This window comes from Semicossyphus pulcher, unplaced genomic scaffold, assembly GCF_022749685.1.
Source record: "Semicossyphus pulcher isolate SPU_LCO1_2020_fin unplaced genomic scaffold, fSemPul1.0.p SCAF_8, whole genome shotgun sequence".
NCBI classification, from domain to species: Eukaryota; Metazoa; Chordata; class Actinopteri; order Labriformes; family Labridae; genus Semicossyphus; species Semicossyphus pulcher.
This window is the reverse complement of record NW_027211759.1, coordinates 5,375,852-5,397,347: the sequence shown is the minus strand read 5'-3', so window position 1 is coordinate 5,397,347 and position 21,496 is coordinate 5,375,852. Positions and strand designations below refer to the sequence as shown.

Here is a 21,496-nt window from a genome sequence, read left to right as displayed (position 1 = left end):
AGGAGGCGGGCTTTATGACCTATACTGCAGCCAGTCAGCAGGGGGCGATAGAGAGGGTTTGGCTTCACTTTTAGGGAGCTGTCGTGTCGTCCATCTTTTTATACAGTCAATGGTAAAAACACGTTCAAGATGAACTGAGGGGCCCATAAACATGTAGGCCTTTACAGGCCAGTCATGGGGCTGAACTCTTTAGTTTTGACTCGCTATGTAATCTGTTCCACTTGTTGTTTTGGGGAGGACTCCTGCAGCAGCATTCAGGTAAAGCTGCAGCTCTGTGATTGATTTGTTTCTACAAAATGTGAAGACTAGATTATAATAGTCTAGCCTGCTTAAAATATACAACTTTTTCCACATCGAGTTTAAGACAGAAAGCCTTTCATTCCTGCTGTTGATAAAGGTTATTGTAGGAGGATTTTTTTAATTGTCTTCTTATGGTTGTTAAGATTTAGGTCAAAGTCCATAAGGACTCAAACTAGATTTGTGGATCACTGAGTTTTTATTGTTCTTTTGTGGGGCAAAAACAAACTTCTGGTACATTAAAGAGCTATAGTCATGTGGTGACAATGTTATGTAGAGTGAGACGGGAAGCAGGTAGATGTTACAGGTTTTGAAATGTGCCTTAACATTGAGTGCACATGCAAAATATGCATTTTCTGTCAGTGCAACATTGGATGATGATCCAATGATCACCTCTCCTGTCTTAATGTTTCTTTGTCATCTTTCAGTTTGTCCAGATGATTTTGCGCTAAAAACCACCTCAACATTGCTAACCCCTCTGTGTTTGGATAAAATATGTATCCAACAAATTCCTGTTATTTTGTTTTGTTTTTGTTTGTTTAGCACAACCCGCTCACGCTTTGTTTCTTTTGCTGGTTTTGTTCGGACTCTGATGAGATGCCTCCCTCCCTTTCCTAGAAAATACACTGTCTTTTCCACAAACAAGAAAATCAAAGCCAAGTCTCTGTTCACCTGTGTACTTCACCACTTCATAAGAGAATGATTAATGCTATCTGCATATGTTTGGCATGCATGTACACAATGCATTGTCTCATGAACAATCCCAAGTGTTGGTAGTCAAGTCCATGCAAACCCTTGTTTGACAGAGAGACAGTGTAATTCCCTGATGAGAACTGTGCTATGCATTGTGTTATTCACAGAACTTAAGCTATGCAAACTAAAAAGAAAAGTCTTTATTTCCACAGAAGTATGCTTCTTGTTTACATGTGTGTTAAAGTACACGTTGAGCTAAATCATGTCACTGATTCTTTGCCGTGTCTCGATGTTTCAGTGCCAGCAAGGAGGACGTTCCCGACAACGAGCAAGAGAAGGGCACGGAGAAGGAGATGACGGAGCGAGCGAACGAGGACGCAGAAATGGTACGCTCGACCGCCTCCTGTTTCATCCTCACTTTTAAAAAGCACCGTCAGAAATTAAAGTTTAAGTGTGTCATCTTTTCGGAGGTCCAGGAAGGCAGCGACCACGAGGAAGCGGAGGAGGAGGAGGAGGAGGATGAAGAGGAGATGGACGTGGAGGAGAGCTCGGATGATTCCGACTCCGAGTCGGATGAAAAAGGTATGTGGGGACAGCGTGTGGTCTCCATCACTTTTTAAACTAAAGGGGGCTGCTGATTGTCCACAAGGGGGAGCTGTTCAATCACAGACGAACCAAACCTTGACTCTGACAGTCAACACCGTGTACATTTAGATCTGACTCCTTGTGATAGTTTCCCTCTCGGTGCTTTTAAACCAGGGTATACAATTCTCTGAGAAGTACAAAACAACAACAGAATTAGAAAAATGCACCCCTCCTCTTTAAGCAAAGTTATAGCCGAGGCAAAAGAACAATGTATTCATCAAAATTCGTTAAATTGTTTCCAAAGGGTCTTAAGGTTATTGCTGATTTGTGTCTGTAATATCACAGTGTAAGTTATATCTATTTTCAGATTGTACATAAAGCGGAGAAGGCATGCGACCGGATTTTATTACAGGAAGTGTTCTGGTTTCACTTTGTAGTACACTTGTAGTCCGAGTAATATTGACCAATCACGTATCAGCAGGCTGTCATTTGACAACGGTTTATTCATCTCTATAACAGACATGTGCATGCTAACAGCTCACAATCTGTTCTAGAACTAAAATTCAGCTCGAGACAAATTCAATAGATGCTGTGTCATGAGCATTTAGATTTCCTGACTTCCTCGAATGCATCAGAAATGATGGCTCCGCCCTCCGTTCAACAAACTTGTCATTTTAAAGTAGTTTTCTTCTCCTCTTGAGGACAGACCTGACAAAGCTTCATGTTGTTCCTAATCTGCATCATGATGTTGTTATTTCAGCAAACTGAAGAGCTGTTAATTAAAGTCAGTCACAAGAAAATCTGATTCTTTTTAGTAAGCCAGAGTGCAGCCTCTGAGTAACTTAATATTTACAGTGAAACTGAGACTCAGCACAAACAGATGAACGGGTGCTCCTCTGGAGGATGTAATGAACCAAGAAATGAGAGCGTTTATTTTATCTGGAGGGGCTTCTGGAGTTGCTAACTGGACTGTAAACAATGCAGCACACAGGAAGTCATAAACCAGACACGCCCGACATGTTCACCGTTGCTCTCAGAGGCCGATGGGTTCTGAGATTGCTGTGTCAGTTAATCTGATTGTCTGTCCAACAGAGAACTTCCAGGCCGACCTGGCCAACATCACCTGCGAGATCGCCATCAAGCAGAAGCTGATCGACGAGCTGGAGAACAGCCAGCGGCGTCTGCACACGCTCAAGCAGCAGTACGAACAGAAGCTGATGATGCTGCAGTGCAAGATCAGGGACACCCAGCTGGAGCGGGACCGCGTCCTCCAGAACATGAGTAAGAAAAGTTCACCAGCGGGGGGAGACGTGCATCACTCAGAGGGAGGAGCAGTGTTTATATACTTTGAACATTTATCCGGTCGTGCTCAGGCACTTCCACCAAAAGGCACATTCGGGTTCTGCTTTTCATGTCTGTGCTTTCTGATAAGTTTATTCCCGTCTTAAGGTGGTTTATATTTAAGTTTTTGCTTCTCCTTCTTGTATTTTGAAGAATTTATATCTTTTCCCACATGTTTGATGACAGTTTGTGTTCTCTAGCAGCAACACAAAGCCTGCAGAACACATTGCATGCTTCAGAGAACCCTTTAAAGTCAGCTTTAAAAGACGATAACGAGGAAAGCTGCATTTATGTTTATCAGCACTAATGGATCAAAGCAATGTCTGATGCAGCGATTAAAAGCATGTAGGAGTTTTCAGCTTCTCTAATAAGAATAAAAGAGACTTTTTGACAGCTGAGGATCACGGTTTCTGACTCTACAGACCTTTAGAGAGAAAAGTGAATGAGTTCTGCACCATGTAGGCGTGTTTACAGCTTTATTACAGTCCGGCTTTTTATATAAGATCAGTTTTCCATGATTTCTGTTTTGCATACTTTCAGCGTCAGTCGAGACCGGCACAGAAGACAAGTCCCGTAAAATCAAGGCTGAATATGAGAAGAAGCTGAGCGTCATGAACAAGGAGCTGCAGAAGCTCCAGTCGGCTCAGAAGGAGCACGCCCGCCTGCTGAAGAACCAATCACAATACGAGAAACAGCTGAAGAAGCTTCAGATGGACGTGGCGGAAATGAAGAAAACAAAGGTATGACTCTTTATGTAGTCGTGACGATGGAGATCTGTGATGCTTCTATTTGAAATGTGAAGTCTCTATCTGGCATTTAAAAGTCATATCTCCAAGGTTTCATGTAAACTTCCTGAGAGCCTCCTTTGCCAGCTGGAGATGATAAACGTAGCATGTTAGCATTTTTACTTTTTAAACTGACAATCTTGAAGATTTCAGTTCCAGTCTCTTGGGCGCCCTCTAATGGCGATAAACAGTAATTGATGGAGGACACTTCCCAATTTAACCAATTGTCTACAGTTGGCTCTGCTTGTAACTCTTGATTTTCCTCACTTGCCTTCATCTGAGCGTCGAATTTGTTTCTTTTTCTTTGGATTTTCACTTATTGTTGAAGTTGTATCTGTAGTCATCCATCTTTTCTTTGTTTGTTCAGCCATAGTAGATTACTGTTTACTCACAACACTTGCAGAGACAGGAAAAGCAGCCGCTTAGCTCCGCCTACCCTCTCTGGCAGACCAACCACTGCTGAGTGATGGAAAATGCGTCACTAACTGGGCGCCGCTTGTGATTTTTACCGCAAAAGTCGCACCATAGGCTCAATCACCATTCGGCGATAGATAGAGACTTAACAGACATTTATTTAAATTAAAATCTTTGAGATTATACCTTTAATCAATTGTGCATTTTCTTTTTCTAAAGTTCAGTGTTGTTTTTAAGTTTTACTTCCTTATGAATTCATATAAATGCGACCAAAAACTGCTGCAATAGCACTTTTTTTCAAAACAGAAAATTACTCAAAAATCATGACATCGTTCAGTAAAAAGCAAAGCGGAAGGATTCAAGCAATGCTCCATTTTTTAACAACTTTATAAGAACTTTTACAACCAAATATTGACTTGCTTTCTCTGCGTTTGTGTCTATAACATGAATATTTCTGATGGTATTGTTTCAGGTCCGTCTCATGAAGCAGATGAAGGAGCAGCAGGAGAAGAACAGGATGAACGAGTCTCGCAGAAACAGAGAGATCGCTTCTTTAAAGAAGGACCAGCGCAAGCAAGAGGTGAGTGACACGGATGCTCTGTTCATACCTAGATAATGCATGATAATTATACATATCAATCTATAGATCCTTCTCTTAAACTCGTAAATTAATAGTTAAAAAAAAATGTATATGAATGTTTTTTTTAACATTTTTTATTTCCTCACAATTTCCTCTCCGTGTCGGGCTTTTCATCATTTCTTGAAGCTTTTTAAACTCATTCTTTAATTGTTGTTGAAACTGTTTCTGTTACAGCACCAGCTGAAGTTGCTGGAGGCTCAGAAGAGGCAGCAGGAGCTGATCCTGAGGAGGAAGACTGAGGAGGTGTGTAGCAGATGGATATGGATTTTATTCATGCATTATGTATTCAGAAATACTTGTGATGCATTATGCATGCAGAAATACTCGTGGTGTTCATCCAGTGTTCAGCTACTCTAACTTTTCTGTTTGCCATGTGTGCCAGGTGACAGCTCTGAGGAGGCAGGTCAGGCCCACCTCAGGTAAAGTCATCAGGAAGGTTAATCTGGCAGATTCAATCCAGGACTCCCCCCACAGACCTCCATCTGGACGCATGTACTCCTCCGGCAACGCCGCTCCCAACGGCACCAGGTGAGTCTGTGTGTATGCAGATTTGCTAATAAGGAAGGCTGCTAAATATAAATGCCTTTCTTTAACCAAAAAAAGGAGAGATTCTATCCTCACGACTTACAGTTTTTTACTGCGACACTTGACAACTGCAGCATCAAAAGTTATCCTCTAAGGTCCCGATCAGACAGAGCGTGATTTAACAGCTGGGAGCGGCTTTCTTTGTCGCTGTTTTCAATGAGAGGGAAGCTTTTTGTGTGCTGAGCACCTCGTGTTTTTGGGGAAGCGCCTCGAGTTGAAAAAACTTCAACTCAAAGCAGAAAAGCACCCGACGTCATTGGCATCTTTGTGGGCCCCACACGGATCTCTGTTTCCCTGTGTTTAATGTATTTGGGAACAGACTCTCACCCTCCATCAAAGCCAGAGCAATGCCCTCCGCCTGTCCAATTTTTAATGCAGATATAACCTATATCTATTCAACACAAAGTTAAATATTTTAGCTAGCCAAAATAAATGGGAACAGATCTGTCAGTAGACGATATAACGGTTAGGTTAATGACAGCTAATGATTCAGTGGTTGCCTTAACAACCATAACTTCGACAGAAAAGGCGGTGTGGTGCGCCTCACGTTATACAGCCTGCAAAACGCGCTGTCTAATCAACACCTAAATCAGCCATTTCCAAACTTAACAGGGCCGTTCCCCCCTTGGAAATATCTGGGGTCCACCAAACCTCTACACACACAGCTCTATCAACACTTAAATTAAGTATGTAGCAAAATATATTTGTGTCATAAACAGAAAAATTCGATGTAAAAGTGAGCCTACTGTTACGACCGCTCAAGGCCCACCTGCAGTACCTTCATAGCCCACCAGGGGGCTGCAGCTCACTCTAAGAATCTGCTGTAAATCCCTGAATGTAACAATTTTACCATTACTATGTTGGACTGTGATATATATAATTTTGCATCAAGAATCAACACAGACTCCTTGAGTATTTTTATGACCTCGTGTACATCATCCAGAAATTAAATTATAAGTGTGAAACATGTTTCTGACAGATTCTGACTGACACTGTGTGTGCAGGTACTCTTACAGGCGTACAGTTGGTATCTACTCCACCAGAATCGCTCGTAATAAATGGCAGTCTCTGGAGCGACGGATCTCTGACATCATCATGCAGCGGATGACCATCTCCAACATGGAGGCCGACATGAACCGCCTCCTCAAGGTAAAGCCGTATTGATTTAACTATTAGGGGTGTTTATCAATCAATTACAGAACAAAAGTAGAAAATAACTGCTCTGGAGGAGCTTCTAGTTGTTGAAAACTGTCTAAAACTTTGTCAGTGTGAAATGTGAGAATAAGTATATGAAACTTAAATTACCAAAAGGTCATGCATTCTGCAGACAGCCACAATAAAACAGTATAACAGACAAAATCTGCATATTTCTGTTAAGTATTCTGCTGCTTTCATGTGGTTTATTTCTCCGCTAAGCCTGCACAGTTAACAGCCCAAATAGATGCAAACACATGCATACTATACATGCATAATTTCCCTCAGAATTCTCAGCTGAATCATAATGATCTGGCTTTAGAAAGGCTGGAGAGGGTTTGGGCAGATGTCCGTGAGGAGGCTGGTGACATGTGTCACATTTTCAGCCTGTGAGAACCGAGGGGTTATTTTCAGGTTTGTTCTGCAGAACGTGGCGCTAAATTCTGACCTTGGAGGAGGTTTTAATCACTGCTACATCACACGTCTGTTGCACGATGCGTCATCATCATCATCATCAGTGGGCAGCAAACACAAAAATAAAGCATGACTTTGTGATGAGGGAATCTGCTACTTCCTGTTTGCCTAGTTTTTAAATAAACAAACCCAAAACACTACCGTGGCTTTTTCCTTTCCTTTGTATTTTTCCAACATTAAGAAATAACGTGGGCTCTAATGTGTGTGTGTGTGTGTGTTTACAGCAACGAGAGGAGCTGACCAAGCGTAAAGAGAAGGTCATCAGGAAGAGGGAGAGGCTGGTCAAAGAGGGGCCAGACGTGGAGAAGGCCATGCTTCCCATTAACGAGGAAGTGGATGCATTGACGGCCAACATCGACTACATCAATGACAGCATCGCAGACTGTCAGGCCAACATCATGCAGATGGAGGAAACCAAGGTGAGAACAGGAGGAGCTCTTTGGGAATTATCAGCCTGACATGTTAGATATTTAGATGTATAGATACGGCTTCATCACATTACTGATTACTTTGAGTTTCATGTATTCATGCTGTTTGTTTTCCAGGAGGAAGGCGATACAGTGGACGTCTCTGCTGTAGTCAGTTCCTGTACGCTGACAGAAGCTCGTTTTCTGTTGGATCACTTCATGTCAATGGCTATCAACAAGGTACCAGCCTTAGGGATAGTCTTCACCAGGAGTAGTACAAGCATATACAAATGTTCCCACTGTCTCTGACTCACAACAAACATGTATAAGGAAGTTAAATATTCTTAGCATCACCTAAACATTTCTCACAAACGGGTTAACTGGTCAGGAACTAGAGATGAAAATGTGTTATTAAATCTGCAACGTAATTATGTCATAATATTTATGTTTTCTGATTATTTATCTAATATTCTTTAGATATTCATATGTTTAATATTTAGTCACATATGCACAAGTAAGTGAAAGTGCTTTCCAAAAAAACAACCGGACAAATAGCACAAGGAAAACAAAAACACACAAGAAAAAAAAAAAGAGAGAAATTGAATCTAAAACCCTTATTGTCCTTGTATGACAGGATACAACGAGATTAAGAGAGCCACTCCTGGTTGGTGCATTAGATTAAAAAGACACGCTTACATAGAATATTACAACAAAAGAACATGCACACATACAAAGCATGCTCCATAAAAGAAACACACTGAAGTATTAAACACAGAACATAACAAAGAGTGCTGACATATAAATAAGTTGCTGAAGTCAATAAATTGCAGTCCAAAGAAGTTATGTTCAGTTCTGTTTGTTTACTGCTGCATAAAGATGTAGTGAGGGTGTTGTTGTGAGAGTGTAATATGCCTGTTCATTTCGTGTGATTTCTTGGGGGGGGAAAAGTCCTCAGCCGATGAAACACAGTTAGCAGGCCTTGTTAGAGGACCAAACGGGCATATAGAATATAAAAGATGGTGAAATATTTTTATTTAAGTAAACCTGACTAGTGCAATATATTACTGGTAGAAGAAAAACCTATTAACAAACTACAGTACATTCAAAACTCTGCTCCCACACCAGAGATCATAAGTGGCGCCCCATCCAACAAAGAATCCAATTTAAAATCCTCCTCATCACCTACAAGGCCCTCTACAACCTAGCGCCCCCACTCCTTCACCAATACACTCCCACCTGCAACCTCACATCCGCCAACAGCAGCCTCCAAACCCCTCTTACCCGATCCAAGCACCGGACCTGGGGGGACAGAGCCTTTCTCTACTGTTGCCCCCTCCCTCTGGAACTCCCTCCCCCATCACCTCAGACACTCTCCCTCACTCCCCTCTTTCAAAACTGGACTCAAAAGCAACTTTTTCAAATCTGCTCTTAACCTGTGACCGATCATCGTCTCACTATTGTAACTGTTCTCTTTTTTATTTCTTATACATTTTGTTTTAACATGTAAAGTGTCTTTGAGTACCTTTTAAAGCACTGTATAAATAAAATGTATTATTATTATTATTAGGAGATACAACACAGTGCTGTGCTATCAGCATATAAAAAAACGTATCCCTAAAAACACTTTATGAGGTGCGCTGAGCTATGAAACTGTTACTGCTAATTTCACCCTGCAAAAACACATAAAGCCTCGGGACGGTTTAAAACCAGCATTAACACTTATTTTACGATACTGACTGCATTCGTAGGATCTGTGTTTGCTCTGTTTTTCACTTCATCTGTTTTTAGCAGCTTCGCTTCAACAACAACTTCATTCAATTTGAAAACTGGCTTTGTACAAAAATATGCAAAGTTGAAAACCAAAATTAGCTTGGTAAAATATACGTATATGTTTTTTCTCCTTTATTGCTAACAATTTGAGAAATAACATAAAAACATTATAAAACAAAAAAAAGTTCAGTTTAGATAATATAATAATGAACAAATCAAAAAAAGCAATAATAATAGAAAATGAAGACTCAATATGAGCACATTAATAATACAGCAATACTAATTATCTCAATTTCTGTCCGAAAAGGAAAACGATGAAGCAGATGCTTATCTTGTCCTATCCCAACATTAACTAAAGCCTTACATATTTTATGCAAATACCTTTCATCAAGCTGATAAACAAACATAAACAATGGAACACCTGTCCCATCAGCGAGTGTTACACTCTTCTCCCTCTCTAATGTACCTAGCAGACATACAGTTTTTTGACTTGCATTATATTTACACTCTGTTTGATATTAGTCACGCACAATTCCTAAATAATTACACTAACATTTAAAGTACCCCTCAGGTCTCCTTAGTGCCCCTACAGGTACCACAACCACAATTTGAGAAACACTTTTTACAGCATTAATTTCTCACCAACATACTCCGGAGCAGGATTTATCATTTAAGACGGAGAGGAAGATTTTGAATTGACTTTTTAATATAAGCTGAAACCAGTGTAGAGACATCAGAATACAGGGGGCTGTGAGGAGGTCATAGTGTGTAACGTCTGCGGTCTGAACTCCTCAGGGTCTCCAGGCGGCCCAGAGGGAGTCTCAGGTGAAGGTGATGGAGGGCCGGCTGAAGCAGACAGAGATCACCAGCGCCACACAGAACCAGCTGCTCTTCCACATGCTGAAGGAGAAGGCCGAGTTCAACCCGGAGCTGGACGCTCTGCTGGGGAACGCACTGCAAGGTAACGACGGCGCCTGTTTGTGCTCAGATACACGGGGATATGAGGAGCCCAAAACACGGACCAGAGCCCTGGTGTGACCCAGACCACCTCCTGGAAGTGTCAATAGTAGTATGAGTGGGATCATTTTATTTTGTGATGATGAGTCAAGTCGATTCACTTTAGAGACGTAAATTTGCTCCTTTTGTTTCAAAGCATTTGGTCTTTCAGGAAGTGGACTGGGCTACTGGTCGGGTGCATGACGGGGCCTTTTGACATGCTCTTGCCTGTTGCCTTCTGCTGAATAGAGGCTGGCCTTTATTATTGAACGCATAACAAATAATCCTGTTGTTAAAGTCTAGTACAAAGTTTACTGAACAGAACAGAAATCACTAAGTTACAGGGTTAATTTGACCCCTTTTTACGACAAAACGTCTGTAACTTCCTGTGTTTCTGCCGGCCTCTGCTCAGTAGGATGCTCTGTTTACAGTAGCTTCACTTATTTTCTTTTGTTTGTTTGTTTGTTTTTAGAATTTTGGGGGACTGTGTTTTTGATTTGTGCATTGCCTCTTTTCTGTTCCCCCACGTTTTCTTTTTTTTGTTTCATGTTTTTGCAGAGCTAGGTAACATCCCGGCCGGTAAGTGAAACCACATTAGACTCCTATCTGTGTATGAATGCATGGTTCCTTCCCTTTGCACAAACTAACTGAACGTAACATGAACAGGTGCATGAGGTGCAATGCAACCAGGCTTCCCTCCATCTGTCTGCTGACCTCCTCCTTCCCTTCCCCTCATCTGGATACACTTTAGCTCCTCCTCCTACTAGCTCACCATGTGCTACAGCCTCCATGCTTTAGCACCATGCTAACCCCTTACCCCTCCACAGGAACATGGATATTTTAGCTCTGTCGGACCCTGTAGGTCAGCTGACCCCAACTGGAGCAACGGACTAATGATTCTCTACACTTTCCCACCTTGTTGTCTTATATCTGACTCTTTTACCTGCCCCGAATCACCCACACATCTCTTTATAACCCTTCCCACCTGGCCGCTGTCTGACCTCTGACCTTTCTCCATCTGATCCCATTGAGCTCCGTGAGGACCAAGCATGGCGCTGCGCTGACATCGCCCTCGTCTGCTTCAGTTGTTCATCTTTTCCACATCCATTCTGCACAGCTAGTTAAAAATGTAGTCAAGAAAACTGCTTCACCTGTCAGTGAAATTTATCACAACGATAAATAATTGTATCGTCTGAGTTCAGGTGTATTTGCTGAACAGTCATACGTATCATCTGTGAGGGTTTTCTCTGAACGCTAATAATTTTCAATGATCTCATTTGACAGAGAACGGTGATGACAGCAGCAGCGATGAGTCGGCCCAGAGCCCGTCTGCAGAGGGAAAGTAAGTTTATGTTCTGATATGTTGTGTAGTCTTAGTCCGTGATGTCATATTGTGTTTTATATTTTTTATATTTTATATTTTTGTTAGTTTCAGCGAAGTAATCTGATTGGACAAGAGGCATTCCATGAGTACTTATATAGAGAATAACATCAGTGGGACTTTTCACTCTGCGTATCACTCCGCCTCAGCCAGGTTACATTATAACATTACAGCAGACCGTGTACGTCTACATTGATCAAGCTGGTACCTTTGAATCACACAGCAGACTCTTATTTCACTGGCTGATGTTAAATTAAAACAAAAAAACACCTGATCTGTGGCGACCTGTAGACACAGAGAGCAGGAGAATGTTTGGGTTGCTTGGCAACAAAAGTCCAGTTTCAGTTAACTTGTTGAAGTAGTTGAGTTGGTGGAGCAAAAATAATTTGTTGTTGATTATTACTGTTTACTGCTGTTGTATTACTGTTATATAAAAGCAATATCACATGTTGTGATTATCTGCGGCACTCGGGCCGTGATGATGTTCAGTACATCACGACCTCTTGTGTGATATTGCTGAAATGTTCTACCAAGTTGTGTTGTGTCATGTTATGCTAATGTTATTTTTACTTGTCATGTGCGTTGCTATGTTAGTTATGTTTGATAACTCACAATAATTTATCATAGCTGTATGTCATCTTGTTTTTTATTGCTTATATATATGTTGGGCTGACGGTGGTGCAGTGGTTAGCGCTGTCGCCTTACTGCTAGAAGGTTCCTGGTTCAGATCCTGATTCAGACATGGGGGGCCTTTCTGTGTGGAGTTTGCATGTTGTCCCCGTGCGTGCGTGGGTTCCATCCAGGTACTCCAGCTTCCTCCCACAGCCCAAAGACATGCTCGTTAGGTTCATTGGTAACTCTTAATTGCCCTTAGGTGTGACTGTAAATCAGTTTAGGGTGTAACCCCTACCTTTTGCCCTGTGACAGCTGGGGTAGGCTCCAGCCCCCTGCGAGCCTGACTAGGATAAGCGGTAGAGATAATGGATGGATAGATATCTGTATGTTTCATTATTTTGTTTGTTGTTGTGGTTTATTTTTCCTATATGTTCATGTTTTTACGTCTGTATTTTAAAGCTTTGTGTTTACACGTTTGTTACATGCTGTTTTATTAGCTTTTATGTGACGTAAATATGTTTTAACCAACGCCTTCACATATAAAATTCATGTATTCCCCTCAGTACCCTGGCATCAGATCTCATGAAACTCTGCGGAGAGACCAAAACAAGAAATAAGGTATGCCAGTCTTCATTCTGTTACTGCCTCTCTCTCTGCGGACACTTTCATTTCCCTAATAACCTCCTTCCCTGTGCTGTTCAGGCTCGTAGAAGGACCACCACTCAGATGGAGTTGCTCTACGCAAACAGTGACTCCGCCCCTGACGCACCCACCGCAGACTTCTCCGGTCCGATGCTGCCGTTAGCTGAAACACCGGATGGGGGAGGGGACGTGGACTCGTCAGGCTCATCAGTCAGGGACTACACAGCTCTCTCCCCCGGCTTTTCCTCTAAAATGGGCAGCATGTAAGTCCAGGGCCGCCACTTTTCTGCTAACACAATAATAACAGCTTTGTTTCCTTCCTTCCTTCCTGCATGTTTGATGTTGCTGCTACATCCCCGGCTGTATTTAACTTGGTTTCACATTATTCATTAGCATCCTTGCATCAAATGACCATGCCTTCTTTGTACTTATTAGACTTTTAAGATGACAGCACATAGAGAGGGGCAAATATTAACATTTGTACGGCTGCAAAATCTGCTATTCTATACGTTAAGACAGCTTAGTTACACACTAAGAGCAAAAATACTAACCTGCTTTAACTGCTGTGTGACAGGCCACACTTCTAACCGAAGCGTGCTCCAACTTGTTTGTAAAAATAGCCCTGCCTGACAATTATCCATTAGCATATAAAGAAATAGAATTAAGTATAGCATAAACTCTAGACAGTGTATTTAAACATGAGCTTGGCGAAGAACCACCACAGTTTTGGGACTTTAAATATCAGGTAACTGTGTTCCCGTTTGTACTGCATGCTCATTTTCTCATTGCTGTCATTATTTTCTGTTGGTTTCACCCCCTTCTGTTGTTTCATTATTATTCTTTGTGTTGTTTGTGTATAAATGTATGAAACTGAACGATCAGTTCTGGCTCCAGAACTTCGCCAGGGCTGGAAAAACGAGCTCCGGAGCCCTCCCCGCTCTCTCGCAGGAAGACCTATGACAAGTCGCAAGCAGCGTCCGACAGGGCAAAGGTCAAGGAGATTAAACAGTAAGAGCTTGCTGCCGACATTGTGGCTGCAAAGCCGAGAAAAACAAAGTAACTTCAACTTTACTAATACTCCTTCTGTCGGTTTCCTGCTTTGGAGAAGCATGTGATCTGAATCAAAAATGCTCTGCGCCTGGTGTGATGACCTTTGACCTGACAGGTTCTACACTGAATTTGAAGTCATATAATTCTAACTTGAAAATGATGTCTCTCTTTTGAGCCATAATGGTGACATCTTCTTTTTTTAACGTGAGTAGTTTTGACTCTTATTCAGTGTCCAACCTGCTAATCAGTCCCTCTGCTGATGATCTACTCAGCATTTTACTGATTGAAATCCCTGTTCTTTCCCTTTCTTTGTCTTTATCAGTAAATTCTTGTAAGAGGATTGAAATGGAAAAAAAATAACTTTGCATTTACTCTTCACCCAGTGTGTGACTGCATGAGTACTGAATATTTCTGCATTCACGTCAGATGGCAAAGGCAGTAGATGCCAGTTTCAAAGCTGCTCAGGTGACTCTACACGGTGTACGGTCATTTTTGTTAGAATACATTTTGTAATTGCATAGATTCAGACTTTTTTCGGTCTGTAATTTTAGCTTTTATTGACTGAATATAGTAAAGACAGACTAGAAAAACTAGGAACGCGAAGGAAATAAACTGCAACCAGAGTCCCTGACAGAAAGAGGGGTGCTGCAATCAGTGATGTGTGTTATGACCCGAAGGCTTCGAGGCTGACATGGACCTGATGTGGGCATTTATGCAGCTCTGGGTTCTCTGGTTCTACTATTTAAAGATTTGTAATTGTGTACAATTCACTTTTGTTTTATTGTAAACAACATTTATCCAAATTTCAAAATAATAATCGTAGAAAAAGTCAAGAAATTGTAATTCCAGTCCAAAATCACTATATTGGCCGCCATATTGGAAATCCGTGAACCTTTCCCCTCTAAAGCCGATTTCCCAGCGGGAAACACCCGCTGACACCCGGCTTTAATGTTTAAAGGGAAAGGCTACAATCGGCGTTTAGAACCGGGTCAAATGACTCTGCAATAGACCCGGGTAATTATCGCCTCGTCTCCGATCGGCATTGATGGGAACACAAAACCCGTGTCGACCCATTAATCTCCGTCCCCTTTTCCGGCGCGATGCTATGCTCCATCGGTAACTTCTGCGACTCTTTGTCATCTCAGCTACAAATTCCGCCGTCCGAGCAGCGCTCAAACATCGTTCCAAATTTGTTGGCGCCGAGTTTGATAAACAGACTGAATGAGTAATAGATACAATAAAGACCTAACCACCGTAACATCTTCACTGTTTACTAACCCTGTCTTTGGCGCGTTTGTGACGTCAGACGGTGACGCCGCAGAAAAGAGACTGACAGGAGTATACTTCACTGGCAATGGGAACAAAGAAAATCGGCATTTATAAGTGGGTCTTCCCAGGTCTGAAAAACCTGCGTCAATACGGGGTATAACATCCACATCGGTATTGGTCTCAAAAATCCCATATCTTATATATTCTTGCTAGTTTTTGCTCAAGATTTTTGGCTCTTAATAAAGTTAAAAGCTTCAAACACAAACTTGACAACAGCAAAGGTTGGGGATCTTAGATTAGAGGATGTTGTACATTAAATAGATTGTAAAGTGGCCATATTAATAAAGTGAAATACATTTATTCAGTGCTTTAAAATAATATATATATTTTAGAAGAAACGAATAATCTTGTCAAAGCCATGTATCAGGAAACCTCTTTAATGTCTCCTTTACGGCTTCACGTGAACCTAAACACGTGTAGATTCTCCCATCAAGCTGTGCTGACAGTTGCCCCCATACGACGTGAATGCAGCATATGTGTCTCCCTTCTGTCCTCATGCAGTCCTCCCACACTCCTGCCACTAGTGTGTAAACAGCTCAGCACACACTTTAATTATGCTGCTGCTTAATTGGCAGCCCTACTGTCTTCCTTCACAGCACAGTCATCAGGAGCCTGAGAAGCAGCCCACCACTTCCTCTCTCCCCTACCGCTCGTCCCAGTAACCGCACCGCCGCTTTTAGCCGTATGACAGGGTATCTGGGACGTGCTGCAAACGTCCTGCAGGATAAGTAAGAACCAGAGATAAGTAAAATTGACACAAGGCTGACAGAGAGTCAGATCAGAGTCAGGGAGAGATGGTAAGGATGAGAAAGAGCTGAGTTACAGTAGTTATCTCCTGTTCATTTAGACCGTTAAAGCATACATGTAGAGCTGCAGAATGAGGTACACATTTTGATTTTAGAGTGTAATAGTGCTGTAATAAAATAACAAGTAAGTAAACTTTGTGGCTTTACAGAGTGGACCTTAAATGTGTCCTTTAACCAGTTGAAACACATTATTACTGATTGAATTGTAAGCAAGCTGAATGGCTGATTTGTTGCCTTCCATGTAGCCATTATAATCCTTTAATTTCAGTTGCATTGATTACAATAGAAAATCCTTTTAAACATACCTAGGCTTGTTGGTGCTTCCAGGCTGACATTTGGTGGGGTATTGTGGTCATTTCAAGCTTCGTATTTCACTCTGTGGTAACTGTGTGAGTAGCTTAGCACAATTTACAGTTAAATAAAAACTCTGTGCAGGCCCTCATACAGCCTCTGCCTGAAACGACTCAGTCAGCTCTATCCCTTTAAGAAACCACGCCCCTACACGCCTGCTGTCTTCTGATTGGCCAGCTCTCTGAACCCTGCTAAAACAGTGTGAAACCTGGCGTTCGCAGCAGACTGAGCTAAGAACCCCGGGGGTGATTACTCCAACATACTTTTACCTACAGGTTTGAAACTTCTCCCACGTTTAGTTTGGACATCCATCATTGTAAAATGATATATGTGTCATAAGATGTGAAACAGCCCCCTTTTTAAGATATGATACGATGTGATATAACTTTATTAATCCGAAAGAAATTCTAGTGCTAGATTGCTCCAAAGTAAGAGTAAATAAAAAAACCAAAAAAAACCGAGTAATACAAAAAAATGAATTGAAAAGTGATATTGAACAAGATAGTAAAAGTTAAAGTAATTTCCCATGGTGCTAATAAATAAACGGCGGAATTGCACATTGCATTTTATCCACAGAAATAAAGCCCCTGATACTGAGGGAGATATTGCAAATGCTAATGAACATAATATAGCCTGATATTAAAAAGTGTTTTTGCACATGATATCAGAATGATATTCCTACAAACTGGTCCTTCAAAATATATTCAGAAACCGAATGGAATAGCAGAGGGTAAATATAGTACGCTACACTGCAGCATTTGACAAAAAAACAAAATAATACAATTAAAACTAAATGTTCACAGGGATGGAACATAGTTGAGTCAAACTGTTATGAAATACACTGGAAATAATGGCTGCATGGAAGGCAGAGAAGGCACACTTAACCTCTGCCATGGTCCTCTGTTCTTATTATAAACAAGGAGAAGCATTTAGTCAGACTGAAGTTGCATTATTATTGTGTTTATAAAATACTCTCCCAATTCTGAGTGCATAGGCTTACTCTAGAATCTTCTCCTCTTGGAGTACGGTTGTAGTAAATTAATCATTGTGAAATAAGTAAGTAGGGGAATTATTAAGAAAAGGAGGTAATTAGAGTTTAATTCAGAAACCTTTAAGCTGTTAAGAATTTCTGACACTCTCCCCTTCTTCAGGACAGACGGATGCATCCACCTTTACTCCAATCACCTCCTCTGTAGTGTTTCCCCTCCTCTCTCCGATCCACCCAAGTACAACTGTTTTTTATTACCTTACCGTTCACTGAAATGTCACATTTGGTGCACAGGGCTGAGGTGAATCTGACACACAGACACACGTGGTGCGGCTTCCGTGCTTTGGGCCACATCATGGACAGATTTCAACACTTAAGCTTGATTGTCTGGCGTTTGATAAGGCTGGTAAATGTCAGGGGAAACAATCTGGATTAACCAGACATGAGCGAGATTTATGCAATGAATGGGTTTTGTTATCTGGGATCAATAGAACATTCTAATCAACCCAAACAGTGCCACCTTTTTAAGCCTATTACTGCAACAGAACCTGCAGTAATCCTCCATTTTCATCCGCCTGTTTTCATTTGAGCGACCCTTTTATTCTGCACACAACAGGCCTTTCCAAAAGCTCATCAATTCCTAAATATCGACGTCTGGATCTGTGGTACACCATCAGCCCATCCTGCTGCTCCACTGAAACTGATAGCTACGACTGCAGTACAAAATAGTGATTGGACAATTACACAATCAGATGCCAGTTTGTCAACACGGCCAGCCTATTAGTGATCGATCCTGGTTTCTGTGATGCTTATCGGACTGTAGGTGCCTAATGATCCGACTCCTCTGGTTTCCAACGATCATCTGTCTTCGTCTCCTTGGGTGTTTTTAATCTATTACGGGCTGGAAGAGAGAAGCTTTGAAGAGTTAGCAGAGGTATTTTCGGACTCTGCTTTTCTTCTTTTCAGCACAATAACGGTGACTCTTAAAACGGCTGTCTCCTCATTTTTTCTTTGGACTGTTTCTGTCATCTGTTTCTATTCCTGGTTTGCAGCGTCGTGCTAATCAGCCACGAGAGCTGCATGCTGTGCATGATTCTGGTTGCGTGGGTGTGATTTATATCTGTGCTACACTCTGATTATTAGACAGTGTTATGTCTTTTCTGCATCTATTCATAGTGATGTGTGTGTGTGTGTGTGTGTGTGTTTCCAGGGGCGTCATTAACCCGGTGCCACCCACTAAGAGCAGCCGTTCAGCGACGCTGCAGTGCGTCCATGTGGCAGAGGGACACAGTAAAGCTGTTCTGTGTGTCGACTGTACTGATGACCTCCTCTTCACCGGATCCAAAGGTTAATAACACCCACAATCATCCCGCCATCCTTCCTTCCTTCACCCTTTGCCTCTCTCGCTCATCAGTATTCCTCACGTGTCGGCTTCTTACACTGGCAATGCTAATTTATTCCACTTTGACATGCTGTTATGCCGTTAATGGCAAATAAAACCTGACAGGGATTAATTAAGATTGGCATGTGCACTGTGTGGGTAAACGAGGAGTGAATAAAGCAGCATTGCACATACAGTAAAACTCTTATAGTGAAGGAGCTTTCTATTGTAATAAATGGAGGTGGATGATTGATGGGTAATCAGCGAGAGCGAAGAGCTCATTTATACCACTGGAGAGGCCTCACTCTCCAGCACAGAGGCGAGTGCAGGGGTTCCCAGGAGCCTATTTTAACACTAATTCCATCCATAAGTTACACAATAACAGCATGCATACAGATGTTGCTCATGGGTGTCTGTAATCAAGCATCCTAGCAGATGGGAGACCAATGGGAGAAAATCTATTCATACAAGTACATACATAGTAACTGGAACTTCTTCGCTGCAGCATCCATATATGAAGCATTGTCTACTTCCATGGCTACAACTTTCAAATACACCTACAGCAAAACAACATCAGCATGCTTCCTGCCTTTCTCAGTGCATAAATTAAATTGTCAGTGGGGATGACGGAATGTGTTTCCTCCTGCAGACCGGACCTGTAAGGTGTGGAACCTGGTGACGGGTCAGGAGATAATGTCCCTGGCCGGCCACCCAAACAATGTGGTGTCTGTGCGCTACAGCTCCAGCTTGGTCTTCACCGTCTCCACCTCCTACATCAAAGTGTGGGACATCCGGGACTCTGCAAAATGCATCCGAACACTAACGTGAGTTTTATGGATACAAAGGTGCATCCTGAAGTCTTTTTATATTCAGCAGAACTTCTGAGGTGTGGCACAAAATCATATTGAAACTAGAGCAAGCTTTATATGTTAGATAGAACATGTACGTGCAGTTTGACATTATGGATTATGCACTCCCGTCCTTTCATCTTGTGTTGTTCATCCATATTTTCCAAATAGATTTAGATATTGGCCTTGAGTGATCTCATGAGTACCTAATGCTTCCGAAATATTGATTTAAATATAGCACCATATGTTTGCTGCAGGTCCATCTGTCAAAGAAATTACACCTCCAATCTGTTGTAAGATTTTTCAGAACAACTGTTTTTCTTCAAAACAGCACAAGTAAAAACTGTTACTAATGACGCATCTTAACCGATACATGTTTTAAACCTTAAAGGCTGTTATTCCTACATTCATGCTGTGTGTGAATGCCTCTGTTTTTCCAGACTGTTCATTTCTGGATGCAGATGCCTAAATGTCTCATCCACGTGTCTGCAGGTCCTCTGGTCAGGTTAATGTTGGGGATGCCTGTGCGGCTAACACCAGCCGGACGGTCACCATCCCTGCAGGAGAGAATCTGATCAACCAGATCGCTCTCAACCCCAACGGGTCGGTTCTGTACGCCGCTGCTGGGAACTCCGTCAGAGTCTGGGATCTGAGAAGGTAAAACTTAAGTTTTGGCTTCCTAAATGTGCTGTTTTTTAGCCACTGTAGCGGTGGTTTTAGGGATGCAATGAATCACACACTGTCACTTGTCATGTGTTTTACATGTGATAATAATTTCAAACTTGTGAGGTTTCATGTTGCACAACTACCGTATTGGTCCAAATATAAGACAGGTTTTTTTTCCCTTGAAATACATCTGAAAAAATGGGATCATCTTGTATTCGAGGTCTAGACTTTTAAAGGCCACAACGTTCTCAACAGTAGACAGCGCCACTTATCTGTAAAGTGAGTGTACCCCTCATGACTGAGGCCAGCTGTCACTGACAACAGTGCCAGGGGGATGAAAGATGGAGAGACACGGGGATCGTCCAGAACAAAAAGGCTCAAAAGTCAGCCAAGTTAACAAACAACTGAGGCGAAGTAAGGATGCCAATTTTAAGATAATTGTTATCAATGCAGCAGAGTCATTAAACAACTGTCAAGCAGCCAAGAAATAGAAAGAGTGTAATGTCTAAAGATGGCAAGCCCCGAAAGATAGTCTACAAATGCTAACAGGCTTAGCTAACAGATGCTAACAGAGAAAATCGTACCGTGGTCCTCAAAGTGGCCGCTTCCAAGAGACTGACAGGAGCGTGTGTTACTGAAAAACAGAACGAAGGTCTGCCCGTTACTAGCCTTCTTTGAGATTAATGGTAGATGTTAAATGTGAAGGGAGAATAGGACAACTTTGAGAAAATCCATAATCATTCACATGTTCTTACTTTGACCAGTTGTATAAGGGTAATAGTATATAAGAATACAGGTCATTTGAGGATTACTCATTGTAATCTTCTAAAAGATTGTTTTTTTGTTTGGCAGTCAAAGAGTCGACTAAATCCTCATGGTTTTTAAATTATTTTACCAGAAGAAAACATGTTCTATAGACCTGAAGTTTTGAGTAATAAAATCCAGTCTTACATGAGATAATGCTGAGAATCTGTTCATCATTCTCTGCATATTTTCTTTGCTCATTTTAATACAGCTGCACCACTTTCAGACGCTCACACACACACACACACACACCGTATGCTCAATCAAAGCCCCATTTCTTTCCCTGCACACTTGGAGGATCTGATTCATTAAAAAACCTGTCAGGTATCCAATCCAAAGCTGTCAGCCATCACTGTCACCCAGCCGGTCGAAGTTTTGATGAATCGCTTCTTTGTTCTTATTTAAAAGTAAAGACAGTTTGTAACTGGCCGTCTGGATAATTTAAATAACATTA

General features: G+C 41.7%; 1 protein-coding gene across 6 annotated transcripts in view; it reads left to right on the top strand.

The window, feature by feature from the left end:
- The window catches only part of kif21a (kinesin family member 21A), a 70,257-nt gene that overhangs the window by 43,829 nt on the left and 4,932 nt on the right, over nucleotides 1-21,496 (top strand). For 2 of the 6 annotated variants that reach the window (XM_069685650.1, XM_069685647.1), the window contains 19 exons: nucleotides 1,289-1,376; nucleotides 1,461-1,572; nucleotides 2,668-2,856; nucleotides 3,457-3,656; nucleotides 4,588-4,695; nucleotides 4,930-4,998; nucleotides 5,138-5,283; nucleotides 6,345-6,489; nucleotides 7,233-7,427; nucleotides 7,554-7,655; nucleotides 9,981-10,146; nucleotides 10,740-10,760; nucleotides 11,466-11,523; nucleotides 12,741-12,795; nucleotides 12,880-13,082; nucleotides 13,702-13,827; nucleotides 18,554-18,690; nucleotides 19,374-19,548; nucleotides 20,065-20,229. In XM_069685650.1, the coding sequence (XP_069541751.1) occupies nucleotides 1,289-1,376; nucleotides 1,461-1,572; nucleotides 2,668-2,856; nucleotides 3,457-3,656; nucleotides 4,588-4,695; nucleotides 4,930-4,998; nucleotides 5,138-5,283; nucleotides 6,345-6,489; nucleotides 7,233-7,427; nucleotides 7,554-7,655; nucleotides 9,981-10,146; nucleotides 10,740-10,760; nucleotides 11,466-11,523; nucleotides 12,741-12,795; nucleotides 12,880-13,082; nucleotides 13,702-13,827; nucleotides 18,554-18,690; nucleotides 19,374-19,548; nucleotides 20,065-20,229 (2,460 nt within the window). Of the gene's footprint in view, nucleotides 1-1,288; nucleotides 1,377-1,460; nucleotides 1,573-2,667; nucleotides 2,857-3,456; nucleotides 3,657-4,587; nucleotides 4,696-4,929; nucleotides 4,999-5,137; nucleotides 5,284-6,344; nucleotides 6,490-7,232; nucleotides 7,428-7,553; nucleotides 7,656-9,980; nucleotides 10,147-10,739; nucleotides 10,761-11,465; nucleotides 11,524-12,740; nucleotides 12,796-12,879; nucleotides 13,083-13,701; nucleotides 13,828-17,506; nucleotides 17,582-18,553; nucleotides 18,691-19,373; nucleotides 19,549-20,064; nucleotides 20,230-21,496 lie in introns of all 6 variants that reach the window. The other 4 variants (XM_069685652.1, XM_069685648.1, XM_069685649.1 and 1 more) reach the window with 4 other exon arrangements.